At 45.4% G+C, this 14250-nt stretch overlaps 1 protein-coding gene across 1 annotated transcript; it reads right to left on the bottom strand.

The window, feature by feature from the left end:
- Positions 1-2292: 2292 nt before the first annotated feature.
- On the bottom strand, positions 2293-3663 carry LOC149310204 (GTPase IMAP family member 3-like; the record flags this gene model as incomplete). Its single annotated transcript, XM_089534032.1, has 1 exon — positions 2293-3663. A coding segment is annotated over exon 1 (630 nt), but the record flags the coding sequence as incomplete, so codon positions are not given.
- Positions 3664-14250: the final 10587 nt, after the last annotated feature.

Genomic DNA, 14250 nt, shown 5'->3' with positions numbered 1-14250 from the left:
ATGTGTCATATCGGTGTGAGTAGGCAAATAGGTAGAAATTTTGCTGTGGCTGTTGTTGGAGAAAGAGAAATAAGGTTTAAAACACGGAGCCTGTAGTTGACTGAAGTTTAGTTCAAGTTTATTCCATCACTCAGCCCTGGGCAGATTCTGGGTTGGGAGACCAGCGTCTGCCCCAAGGAAGCAGTTAGACCAGTCTTATGTGGCATCCTTCCAAAACCACCCTTCGGAAGCAATTCAGCAGCCAAAGCCTCTGGCAGACATATAAACTCACCCTCAATCGCTGATTCAAAACTCTGCATCTCACACTTGTGGGGCTTTCCAAAGAAAACTTATTCTAATGTTGGCTTGTCAGCAGAAAGCATCAACATATTTGAGGCTGTGGGCCTGAGTACCCTGGACATTTTAAACTTGGTTTGAAATCTCTAAGACTTCACAGCATTTCCTATGGCTAAACAGACTTCTTTTCCTGCACAGGTCTACCTCACTTAGGTCTTATAGTCACTTTCTGACTTGTTCTAATCACTGTGACTTCTGCTGTTTCTACTTCTGACATATCTTATGTTTGGGTTTCATTCATATTGATTGGACTTCCATCAAGATGCTGTTATTCTGCATGCAAAAGAGAGGGGGGGAGGCTCAGGTTTGGCAGTGGTGATGACAATGATGATATTTTAATGTTTTGAAATTTTAATATATTAGAATCGTGGGATCCTAGAGTTGGAAGAGACCCCAAGGGCCATCCAGCCCAGCCCCCTAAAGGAGCTTTTGGATTTGGGACCCTGTTTAAGATTTGCAGTAGAAGTGTATACCTAGTATCAAGAAATATGTGTGTTTGGGGGGAGACAGGATACGAGGGTTGTCACCCAAGAGGAAAAGGGGCAGTAGTTGAGAAAAATTTGGGGACCACTGCACTACACTATTGATGGAGCCTAGAATTGCAATGGCTTTCTCAGCTGCACATAACACTGGTGACTCACATTCAGTCAGTCTGTGGACCACTAAGACTCTTAGATCCCTTTCACATCGCTTGTTTCACAAGCGATGTAAAAGGGACAGCTCAGGTGGATGCGATGGTCAGGAGCACCTGTTAACAGCTTCAGATGATTTGCCAGCTGCACCCCTTCCTGGAGCCGGACAACCTAGAAACAGTGGTACATGCGCTGGTAACCTCTTGATTCACTTCTGCAATATGCTCTACATGGGGCTACCCTCTTGCCAAGTTCGGAAACTTCAATTGGTGCAAAATATGGCAGCCAGACTGGTTGTAGGTACACCAAGATCCAACCATATAACACCTGTATTAAAATCCTTTCATTGGCTGCGCAGTACAAGGGGTTGGTTATCACCTTTAAAGCCCTTCATGGCTTGGGTCCAGACTACCTACAGGAGCGCCTTCTTCCATACAGTCCATCCCACACATTAAGGTCTTCTGGGAAGACTCTGTTGGGAAGAAAAAGGACACTAAATTAGGAGGAGTATCTGATATGCCAGAGGACAGGATGAAAATTCAAAATGAGCTTGATAGATAAAAATGCTGAACCAAAACTAACAAAAGGAATTTCAGTAGGGAGAAATGTAAGGTGCTACACTTAGGGAGAAAAATGAAATGCACAACTATAGGATGGGGGACACTTGGCTGAATGAGAGGCTTATATGTGTGAAAGGGATCTAGGAGTCCAAGTAGACCATAAGTTGAATATGGGTCAGCAGTGCAATGCAGCAGCTAAAAAGGCCCATGCAATTCTAGCCTGCATCTATAGAAATATAGTGTCTAGATCAAGGAAAGTAATAGTGCTACTCTATTCTGCTTTTGTCAGGCCTCACCTGGAATAATCCTGTGTCCAGTTCTGGGCAAAACAATTCAAAAAGGATGTGGATTAACTGGAGCCATGTGTCCAAAGGAGAGAGACTAAAATAGTGAAGGGCCTGAAAACCATGAAGCCCTATGAAAAGAGACTTAGGGAGATGCTGGGTATATTTAGCCTGGAGAAGAGAAGGTTAAGAGGTGATATGATAGCCCTGTTTAAGTATTTGAAGGGGTGTTCTGTTGAAGATGGACTAAGCTTGCTTTCTATTTCAACTGAGTTAATTTACGTTCTCTTGATACGGAGTGAGATGTTAATATTTTAAATCAAAAACACTGAAAAGACTTTACCTCCAAGAGGAATGGGTTTCCCTTGGTTTGCTTCACGGGATTTATCTGGTTTGGGGAGGTCCTTCTTCCCACGTTTGCTTGCAGATTCCCCCATTTCATGTTCCTCCAAAGATGCCTCATGTGATGCCTTCCCTTTGGTTCTGGTTCTCCTGGACCACCTTCTCTACCAGAGAGAGCAGCTCCTCCACTTGAAGGGCACTTTCCTCCCCTGTCAGTTTGTTGTTGAAGGCACAGAAGCGGCCCTGACACCTCTGGACCAAATCTTGAAGGGGCCGGTTGCCCGATTTTCCAACATAATCTTCTAGACTTTCCCCCTCTAAGTCTTCCTTGCGGGTGAATAAGACAACCATGTACTTGGTGGCCTCCGGGCCAAAGACCTCCTCTACCTTCTCAAGAGCTATGATGTCTTCCTGGGTGAAACGGCCGATTTGGGTCACAAACACCAGAGCATGGGGACCTGGGCTGGACAGATCTCGGCACTTCTGGATCTCCTGGGACTTCTGTGCTTCTGCAATAATGCCATCAAAAATGGCTGGGAGGTCAATGATGGTTATCTTCCTCCCCTTCCAGTCCTCTGCCCGTTCCTCTTTATGGCATGTCAGGGTCACTGGCTTGGGGGAAAGTCCGGTTGGAAACCTCCTTTGGCCGAGAATGGTGTTTCCGGAAGAACTTTTCCCTCCTCCGGACTTCCCCACGAGGAGAATCCGCAGCTCTCTTTCCTCTACCTTTGCTCCTCCAGACTCTGTTGGGAAGAAACATAGAATCATAGTGTTGTAAGACACCCCAAGGGCTATCCAGTCCAACACCCTTCTTCTGCCATGCAGGAACTCTCAGTCAAAGCATCCCCATTGACAGATGGCCACCCAACCTCTGCTTTAATACCTCCAAAGAAGGAGACTTTACAAAAATCTCCAAGGAAGGAGTGTGTTCCACTGTCAGACAGCCTTTACTGTCAGGAGATTCCTCCTAATGTTGAGCTGGAATCTCTTTTCCTGGAGCTTGCATCCATTGTTTCAGGCTTATTCTCTGGAGCAGCAGAAAACAAGCTTGCTCCCTCCTCAATACGACATCCCCTCAAGTATTTAAATAGGGCTATCATATCACCTCTTAACCTTCTTTTCCATGTTCAACATCACTGAGATGTCACTCTGTGTGGCTTTTAAAATGCACCGTGTTTACAAATATGTCCCTCTGATATTGTCTTCTAAGACAATCTCATACTTTATGTGGGTCTTCCAAAAGCTGGCACAATGTTCCATTTGATCTCTGAAATGAAAAGTCTGTATGAGAGGTACATTACTGCAAGGAAAAACATTAAGTACAACTTTTGAACGGTGATATAAAATACGTTTTAAAACAATGAACCTGCTCTACAATACGGAGCAAGCACCAAGCTGTAGTTTTACTTTAAGGTGTTTGTTTTTGTATGCAATTGAAATACCTGAGCAATCCAATGCTCACTCTGCAGTGTTGTTGTTGTTACTGATTTTTATAGCATCACCAATTTACATGGCGCTTTACAGGTACAGGTACAACAACTAAAAACAGCGTAACCCTGCCACAGCAAAAATATGTGCTGTGTGCTGTCTAAAATATGTGCATACACATTCACACTGAAGGAAGGAAGGTGTAATGACATAAAACTATTCAATAAAATTATAAAACCAATTATACAGGTGGAATATGAAAAATAAAATAGAATATAAAACAAACAAACCAGTACATGTAATAAAATATACAAGGTTATAAAACAACATTAAACCAAACTTCCAAATGCTTTAAAAAGCAAGAAAGTTTAAAAAACTTTTTTAAAAACAAAAAGGGAGGGAAACAACAAGGATGTTACGGTGGGAGTCTACTACAGACCCCCAAGTCAGACTGAGGAATTGGATGATATCTTTCTAGAACAGATGACCACACACTCAGAAAGGAGAGACGTAGTAGTGATGGGCGACTTCAACTACCCTGATATTTGCTGGAAGTCAAACTCAGCAAAATCCTCAAGGTCTAGCAAATTCCTCACTTGCCTGGAAGACAATTTCATGGTCCAAAAGGTGGAAGAGGCAACAAGGGGGTCAGCTATTTTGGATCTGATCCTAACCAACAAGGATGACTTGGTTAATGGGGTGCAAGTGGTGGGATCATTAGGTGGAAGTGACCATGTTCTCCTGGAGTTTGTTATACAGTGGAAATGAGAAGCTAGGCAGAGTCAGACACGCATCCTAGACTTTAGGAGAGCGGATTTCAGTAAACAAAGAGCTAATGCCCACTTGGAGTTTAACCCGATTTCCAATTCGGCATTGCTCTGTGCTGTTAATCGATTCCAAAAGGTCCCTTGTTCCCACTATTAAACTGAATCTTTTCATTATCCAAGCATAATTGCTTCTTTTCTGGCATGATTGTTGTCCCCATTAGTTTGCACTGCTTCAAAATAAATGTCAGTAATTGGTTCTAGGAGAGAAGGAGGAGTAGAGGAAGGCGAGGCAGGAAGATGAATCCAGGGAACAGAGAATGAGGCAGCCAGGAACAGAGGAGGATGAAGCTGGGGAACAGAAAAGGAGGCATCCGGCTAACAGATGAGGAGGAAGCCAGGGAACGGAGAGAAAAGGTGGGGAACGGAGAAGGAGGAAGCCATGGACAGAGGACAAGGAAGCCTGGGAACAGAGGGAGAAGCCAGGGAACGAAGAAGGTAGCAGGCAGGGAACAGAGGGAGAAGTTGGGGAACGGAGAAGAAGACAGCCAGGATTTTAGGAGGATGAAGCTGCGGATGGAGGGAGAAGCTAGGGAATGGATAAGGAAAAAGCCAGGGAATGGAGGGAGAAGCTGGGGAACACAGAAGGAGGCAGCCAAGGAACGGAAGAAGAACCCGGGGAACAGAGAAGGAGGTAGCTGGGGAACAGAGGAGGATGAAGCCAGGAATGGAGGGAGAAGCCGGGTAATGGAGGAGGAGGAAGCCAAGGACGGAGAACAAGGCAGTCGGGGAACAGAGGAGGAGGAAGCTGGAGAACAGAGGGGGAGGCTGGGGAATGAAGAAGGGGGAAGCTGGAGAAGCTGAGAAACGGAGAATGAGGAAGCCGGGGAATAGAGGGAGAAGCTGAGAAATGGTAAAGGAGGTAGCCGGGGAAATGAGGAGAAGGAAGTCAGGGAACTGAGGAGGAGGAAGGCGGGGAACGGAGAAGGAGGCAGCTGGGGAACAGAGGGAGAAGCTGGGGAATGGAATCATAGAATCATAGAATCATAGAGTTGGAAGAGACCACTAGGGCCATCCAGTCCAACCCCATTCTGCCATGCAGGAAATCCAAATCAAAGCATCCCTGACAGATGGCCATCCAGCCTCTGTTTAAAGACCTCCAAGGAAGGAGACTCTATCACCTTCCGAGGAAGTGCATTCCACTGTCGAACAGCCCTTACTGTCAGGAAGTTCCTTCTAATGTTCAGGTGGAATCTCTTTTCCTGTAGCTTGCATCCATTGTTCCGGGTCCTGTTCTCTGGAGCAGCAGAGAACAAGCTTGCTCCCTCCTCAATATGACATCCTTTCAAATATTTAAACAGGGCTATCATATCACCTCTTAACCTTCTTTTCTCCAGGCTAAACATCCCCAGCTCCCTAAGTCGTTCCTCATAGGGCATGGTTTCCAGACCCTTCACCATTTTTGTCGCCCTCCTTTGGACACGCTCCAGTTTCTCAATGTCCTTTCTGAATTGTGGTGCCCAGAACTGGACACAATATTCTAGGTGGGGCCTGACCAGAGCAGAATACAGTGGCACTATTACTTCTCTTGATCTAGACACTATACTTTTATTGATGCAGCCTAAAATAGCATTGGCCTTTTTAGCTGCCGCATCACACTGTTCACTCATGTTCAACTTGTGGTCTACTTTGACTCCCAGATCCCTTTCACATGTACTTTCATTCAGCCTGGTGTCTCCCATCCTATATCTGTGCATTTCATTTTTCTGCCCTAAGTGCAATACCTTACATTCTGTCATCCAGGTCATTGATAAAGATGCTGAATAACACTGGGCCCAGGACAGAGCCCCACTGGACACCCCACTGGTCACTTCCCTCCAGGAGGAAAAAGAGCCATTGTTGAGCACCCTTTGGGTTCGGCCGGTCAACCAGTTACAGATCCATTTAACAGTTCCTTTGTCTAGCCCACATTTGACAAGCTTGTTTGCAAGAATGTCATGGGAAACCTTGTCAAAGGCCTTACTGAAATCAAGATATACTACATCCACAGCATTCCCTTCATCTAACAAGATGGTCATTTTATCAAAGAAAGAGATCAGATTTGTCTGGCATGACTTCTTTCTCTGAAACCCATGTTGACTTTTTGTGATTATTGCATTGCTTTCTAGATGTTCACAGACTCCCATCTATTGGGAGTGTTTTGATCGTATCTTCTTGCATGGCAGAATGGGGTTGGACTGTATGGCTTTTGTGGTCTTTTCCAGACTCTGTGCTTCTATAAAAGGATGAATTCAAAGCTGACACTAGTAAGGGATAGATTCTGAACCGAGTGGGTGACTGTTCCAGTACTAATAAAGCAAAAGCTTCTTCTGACCAGCGGGGCTGTCATCCTCCCTCAATGCCCTTCTGCATTCAACACAGGTCAAACTGGACACCAATTTGGTGTAAGGGATACACTTGGAATCCGGTGGATGGCTATTTAGAATTCCCAGGACATGCTGTCAATCATAATGCTGCGGTGCTTTCACTTTCTGTTCAGTCACAGCATTTCCCAGAAACCGGGAGAATTTATTTCGATACTGTCAAACCTCCTTCTATCAGAAAGTAAGAACCATCTTCCAGCAAAGCCAAGATCATGTTCCCCTTGCAAGCATCCGCAGTGGTGTGTATATTGGAAATGACAGAATTCCTAATCACATCACCGCACCACACGCCTGCATGCGCGTCCCAGGCATAGGGAGACAAACTCAGATAAAGGGGTATGATGTAGCACTGGATTATGGCTCTCTCTCTCTCTCTCTCTCTCTCTAGCCTTGTATTTGCAGTGAGATCGCAGTTATTGGGAAGGATACTCTGCACAAAGCAACCTGGTTATAAAACATTCTACAAAGCATAAATGCAGTCTCTTGCATCCATGGATCCAACCAGATACTTTGCTTCTTGCAACTGCATTGCTGTAAATGCTCCCCATCCCACCCAACAGCTGGGAGCAGCAAATGTCCCCACTTTGCCACCAGTTATGCTCCAAAGGCTCATTCCAGGACCCACACATGCTCCCAGTATTCCTGTGCATAAGGCTCTTTGAACCTTGACAGAAGTGCTTCTGGCCAGATTGGTTTAACCACACACAACCATTTCAGGAGGGCTGAGTTATATCAAACACCAGGACACAAAATATGCACAGTGGTTACAGCAGGAATGAGCAAACATTACAGTGGAGCTTCCAAATGGCAAGCAGGCAGACCGTTCAAACTAGATAACCAGAAAGGACCAGTGGTCGCTTCTAAGGCTTTATAGCCAGCATTTTGAATTCTGCCTGGAAACAAACTGAGATCCAGCAAAGCTGTTTCAACAAAGGAGTTCTCTGTTCCCTGCAGCTGCCCTTGGGCAACAGCCCTCCATATGCCATGTGGACTGGTTGGCAATGGCATTTCTAAACCCATTTCAAAAAGACAGCCCCACATTGTCAGTCCCACATCCTACTAAGGATTAATGTTCAGAGAAAACAGAGGAATCAGAAAGATTGAAAGAGTAGAGAGCAAATAAAGTTTAAAGAGTAAATACACAAAATCAGAACCAGACAAATGCTAATGTGGGGGTGAGAAAAATCCCTTTTGTAAGTGGGGTGATGTGCGCTCCTCTTCCCAAACTGGCAAGAAGGTTGGTCTCCCCTCCATAATATTGTCACTTTGCAATCAGATGTAATGAAGGGATTATTTTGAGACCTCAGTCCTGGAGGAGGAGATGGAGCAAACAAGGTTGTGTAAATGGCACTGCTGTCTTTCAAGTGTGAGAAAGCAAACATGAGAACCAATGCCATTAAAGTGTAAATGCAACAATGGGGAGAGAGGGAAAACCCAATGCACTCTTCCTCTGCTCTCTTTTGGATCACAGCAGAAGTGCTTTTCAAGGGATCAGTGTGCAAATGCTTAGAATGAGGGAGTGTGCAAAGGGATCCCTAGCCCTTTTGAGACTGAAAGAGAAAAACTGGTAGCATGAAGTTCCATAGACTTGAGTCTACAAAAGCTCCTGCTGCCAACGCCTCTCTTTCATTTACTCTCAAAGGTGCTACAAATCTGTTTTCCCAGACCAAGATGGCTAGGTCTGCGAAAGAGGGAGCCCTGGCGCCTCCATCCTTCTCCTGCCTTCCCCCAACTTTCCTCCTTCACATTGTCTCTTGCACTGAGGTCTCAAACAGGAATGGCACAAATTAAAGGATCAAGCCAGAAATCTCCTTTGAAGCCAAGGGGAGAAAGTTGAGGTGGTTGTACTTTGGTCACGTCAAGAGAAGGCAGGACTCAAGGGAAAAGACCATCATGCTAGAAAAGGCGGAGAGATGTAGGATCATGGAAAGAAAGAGCCATAGGGTTGGAAGAGACCCCAAGAAGGGGCCTGGTCCAGTCCAGCCCCATTCTGCCATGCAGGAACTCTCCATCAAAGCATCCCCATTGACAGATGGCCCTACAGCCTTTGCTTAAAGACCTCCAAAGAAGGAGACCCCACCACAATCTCCAAGGGAGCATCTTCCACTCGCAAACAGATTTTAGAAGCTGATCACACTGGGGCTAATTTGGGCATTAAAGAGCAATTAAAGTGCATTTAAAGCATCCTGCAAAGAACAGTGAAAATGGGGAGTGATTGTGTGACTGATTGTCGCATGCCATGGCACAAATCAGTGGAGATTATTGGACATGCATTGTTCCTGAAATCCTGAAAGTAAAAAAAGATGTTAATGCTTCTTTGTGACCACTTTAAGGGTGGGTTTTGTACGACTTCACGAAATGGTTTTGTGTAATTACACAATTTGCCTGGGATCTTCATGTGATCAATTCCTGATCTCCTTCGTTTGATAAACTCCTTGCTGTCAGGAGGTTGCTCCTAATGTTGAGCTGGAATCTCTTTTCCTCTACATTGAATCCATTGCTCCATTGTCTCCTAGTCTCTGGACTCAATGTGACATCCCTCCAAATACTTAACCAGGCCTATGATATCAACCTTCTTAACCTCGAGTTGGAAGAGACCTATCTGGCCCCATCTCTATCCATCTCTTGGATTTTCCCATCCTCACTCCTCCTGTGCTTCCTTCCACTTCCAGCAATCCTCCTCAGACTGCTTCCCTCTTTCTTACCCCAAAACCTTCTCTCCCAAAGATAAAAGTACTATATACTCATGCTAGAATTTTTAATGAAAAAATTGACCCCAAAAACCCAAGTTGACTTTCCCACGGATCAATGTATGTACTCTACTCTAATGTTTGTAAGAAAAGAAAGGTGGGGGACCTTCCCTGATGGAAGGTAAGTGTATCCTCTTCCTAGGAAGTGCTGGCCTCCCTCTGCTCTCTCTTCCATCTGGCCTTTAGGCTCAGCACAGACAGCTATGCGGATGGATGGAATTTTGCAGGTTCTTCAGAGAGAGGAGAAGGAGAGGAGCTGCTTGGCAGCCATTTTGAGACCGTGTGCTCGAGACCGTGTGCTCGTTGCTGAAGGGGCGGAGCTTCTGTGAGTCACATCTGTGAGTCACAAGGGGGCGGAGCTAGCAGACTAGCTTTATATACCAACTTCCAGAGCCTTCCAGAACAGTCCGGCCAGAGAGAGGAGAAGGAGAGGAGCTGCTTGGCAGCCATTTTGAGACCGTGTGCTTGAGACCGTGTGCTCGTTGCTGAAGGGGCGGAGCTTCTGTGAGTCACATCTGTGAGTCACAAGGGGGCGGAGCTAGCAGACTAGCTTTATATACCACCTTCCAGAGCCGCGCGCCGTTAATTTTAGTTTTCTTTAACTCAACAACTCTGCTCAAGTGGCATCAGGTTAGAATCAGATATTGAAACAGAACCTTCCCTTTAAGTGTAAGATAGCAGCCAGTACTTACCTTTAAAGAAGTATTCCCAGTAGATTGACTGTTATATTTATTACTAAAGACTTTGCAGTATGGACAACGAGGGATCTGCCGCAGTCACCTGCAACTCTTGTGGGATGTTTCTCTTCTTGCCTACAGAAGTGGAGAACTTCACATGCACCAAGTGCAAGTTGGTAGCACTCTTGGAGGAGAAAGTGCAGCAGCTGGAGTCCAGAGTAGCTACACTTCAGCATATTAGGGAACAAGAGGATTTCCTGAACTCAATAGAACTAACCATCTTAGATGAGTACCACGCAGAGGAAGATGCTAGGGTGGAAGAGGTCATTTGCCAAACAGAGGAGGCAGACAGCTGGAGGAATGTCACAAAGAGAAGTAAGCCAAGAAGGAATTGTTCTGGGAGCTTGAAGCTAGAGAATCGATTCGAAGCTCTTTCCCTTATCAAGGAGGATGAAGAAGAGCAGCATGGACAGACTTCTGGGACAGAGCAGGGGAGCCCGAGAGTCCCACCCGAGGGAACAGTCGCTGCTAAGCCTCGGAGGAGGCGTGTGGTCGTAGTGGGGGACTCCTTGCTGAGGGGTACAGAAGCATTGATTTGTAGGTCTGACAAGAGTCTCGAGAGGTGTGTTGTCTTCCAGGGGCAAAGATCCGTGATGTGACAGAGAGGCTGACAAGACTGGTCAAGCCTACTGACCAATACCCCTTCCTTTTGGTCCACGTGGGAACTAATGATACTGCAAGACACAGCATTCAGAACATCAAAAGGGATTACGAGGCGCTTGGTAGGAAGCTGAAAGGAATGGATGTACAGGTTGTCATCTCGTCTCTTCTGCCAGTTGAAGGGCATGGTCCAGGAAGGGAGAGGAAAATAGCAGATGTGAACAACTGGCTTTACAGATGGTGCCGCCGAGAAGGATTTGGATTCTTCGATCATGGGCTGCGGTTCCATGAGGAGGGACTTCTTGCAACAGACGGGTTGCATCTCACGCCAGTTGGAAGAAGTGTTTTTGCCAACAGTCTCAAGAACTTGATCAGGAGGGCTTTAAACTGAGTTCCGAGGGGAAGGGAGACAATATTAAGGAAGGCGAAAGGGATGGCGAAAATAGTCAAACTGACACAGAGGAAACAAGGCAAACAGTGCAAGGACCCAGCAGTGGGAGGCAAAAAAACTTGCACAGGCAGCAAGTAAAAGGGAACCATGGTCTGCGATGTCTCTACACTAATGCACAGAGCATGGGAAATAAGCAAGATGAACTCGAACTCCTAGTACAACAAAGGAAATATGATATAATAGGCATCACTGAAACCTGGTGGGATGAGTCTCATGATTGGAATGTGGAAATAGAGGGGTATAACCTTTTTAAGAGAAATAGGCCAAACAAGAAAGGAGGAGGAATAGCACTATATGTCAGAGATATTTACACCAGTGAAGAGATCCTGGACATCAATCATGGAAGCCAGGTGGAGAGCATCTGGATAAGAATCAAAGGGGAGGGAAACAACAAGGATGTTACAGTGGGAGTCTACTACAGACCCCCAAGTCAGACTGAGGAATTGGATGATGCCTTTCTAGAACAGATGACCACACACTCAGAAAGGAGAGATGTAGTAGTGATGGGCGACTTCAACTATCCTGATATTTGCTGGAAGTCAAACTCAGCAAAATCCTCAAGGTCTAGCAAATTCCTCACTTGCCTGGAAGACAATTTCATGGCCCAAAAGGTGGAAGAGGCAACAAGGGGGTCAGCTATTTTAGATCTGATCCTAACCAACAAGGATGACTTGGTTAATGGGGTGCAAGTGGTGGGATCCTTAGGTGGAAGCGACCATGTTCTCCTGGAGTTTGTTATACAATGGAGAGGAGAAGCCAGGCAGAGTCAGACACGCATCCTAGACTTTAGGAGAGCGGATTTCAGTAAACTTAGAGAAGTACTGAGGGCGATTCCATGGTCAGAAATACTAAAAGATAAAGGAGTTCAGGACGGATGGGACTTTCTCAAAAGGGAGATACTGAAGGCACAATTTCAAACAGTTCCAGTGAGAAAGAAAAACGGGAGGTGTCTCAAGAAACCAGGATGGATGACTAAGGAACTTTCAACCGAACTAAGTTTGAAACGGAACATGTATAAGAAATGGAAAAAGGGGGAAATCACGAAAAAGGAATTCAAAGAAATAGCAGGCATTTGTAGGGGTAAAGTCAGAAAAGCTAAAGCGCAGAATGAACTCAGGCTTGCTAGAGAGGTTAAAGACAACAAAAAGGGCTTTTTTGGATATGTCCGCAGCAAGAGGAAGAAGAAGGAAACGGTAGGGTCACTGCGTGAAGAAGATGGCAAAATGCTAACAGGAGATAGAGAAAAGGCAGAATTACTCAAGACCTTCTTTGCCTCAGTCTTCTCAGAAAAGGCAAAGGGTGCTCAACCTGAGGATAATGGAGCAGAGGACAGAATAGGGGAATTTCAGCACAGAATAAGTAAAGAGAGAGTAGAGGAACACCTTATTAATCTAAATGAATTTAAGTCTCCGGGACCAGATGAACTCCATCCAAGGGTATTAAAAGAACTGGCAAATGTAATATCGGAGCCATTGGCAATCATATTTGAAAACTCCTGGAGAACAGGAGAGATCCCAGCCGACTGGAGGAGGGCAAACGTTGTCCCCATCTTCAAAAAGGGGAAGAAAGAGGATCCCAACAATTATCGTCCAGTTAGTCTGACATCGATCCCAGGAAAGATTCTGGAGCATATCATTAAACAGAGAGTCTGTGAACATCTAGAAGGCAATGCCATAATCACAAAAGTCAACACGGGTTTCAGAGAAAGAAGTCATGCCAGACAAACCTTATCTCCTTCTTTGATAAAATTAGCCGTTTGGTAGATGAAGGGAATGCTGTGGATATACTATATCTTGATTTCAGTAAGGCCTTTGACAAGGTTTCCCATGACATGCTTGCAAACAAGCTTGTAAAATGTGGGCTAGACAAGGTAACTGTTACATGGATCTGTAATTGGTTGACCGGCCGAACCCAAAGGGTGCTCAACAATGGCTCCTTTTCATCCTGGAGAGAAGTGACCAGTGGGGTGTCCAGTAGGGCTCTGTCCTGGGCCCAGTGCTATTCAACATCTTTATCAATGACCTGGATGACAGAATTGGGAGCATACTTATCAAATTTGCAGATGACACCAAATTAGGGGGAATAGCTAATACTCCAGAGGACAGGATCAAGATTCAAAATGACCTGAATAGACTAGAAAGCTGGGCCAAAGCTAACAAAATGAAATTCAACACAGAGAAATGTAAGGTATTGCACTTAGGGCGGAAAAATAAAATGCACAGATATAGGATTATGGGGGACACCTGGCTGAATGAAACTACGTGTGAAAGGGATCTAGGAGTCCAAGTAGACAACAAGTTGAACATGAGTGAACAGTGTGATGCGGCAGCTAAAAAGGCCAATGCTATTTTAGGCTGCATCAATAAAAGTATAGTGTCTAGATCAAGAGAAGTAATAGTGCCACTGTATTCTGCTTTGGTCAGGCCCCACCTAGAATATTGTGTCCAGTTCTGGGCGCCACAATTCAAAAAGGACATTGAGAAACTGGAGCCATGTGTCCAAAGGAGGGCAACTAAAATGGTGAAGGGTCTGGAAACCTTGCCCTATGAGGAACGACTGAGGGAACTGGGTATGTTTAGCCTGGAGAAAAGAAGGTTAAGAGGTGATATGATAGCCCTGTTTAAATATTTGAAAGGATGTCATATTGAAGAGGGAGCAAGCTTGTTTTCTGCTGCTCCAGAGAACAGGACCCGGAACAATGGATGCAAGCTACAGGAAAAGAGATTCCAGCTCAACATTAGGAAGAACTTCCTGAGAGTAAGGGCTGTTCGACAGTGGAACACACTCCTTCCTCGGAGTGTAGTGGAGTCTCCCTCCTTGGAGGTCTTCAAACAGAGGCTGGATGGCCATCTGTCAGGGATGCTTTGATTTGGATTTCCTGCATGGCAGAATGGGGTTGGACTGGATGGCCCTAGTGGTCTCTTCCAACTCTACGATTCTATG

This window comes from Sceloporus occidentalis, unplaced genomic scaffold (genome assembly GCF_023333645.1).
Source record: "Sceloporus occidentalis isolate IW3139 unplaced genomic scaffold, rSceOcc1.0.p SCAF_7, whole genome shotgun sequence".
NCBI classification, from domain to species: Eukaryota; Metazoa; Chordata; class Lepidosauria; order Squamata; family Phrynosomatidae; genus Sceloporus; species Sceloporus occidentalis.
Note: the sequence above shows the minus strand (reverse complement) of the source record. Positions and strands in the feature narration are given on the sequence as shown.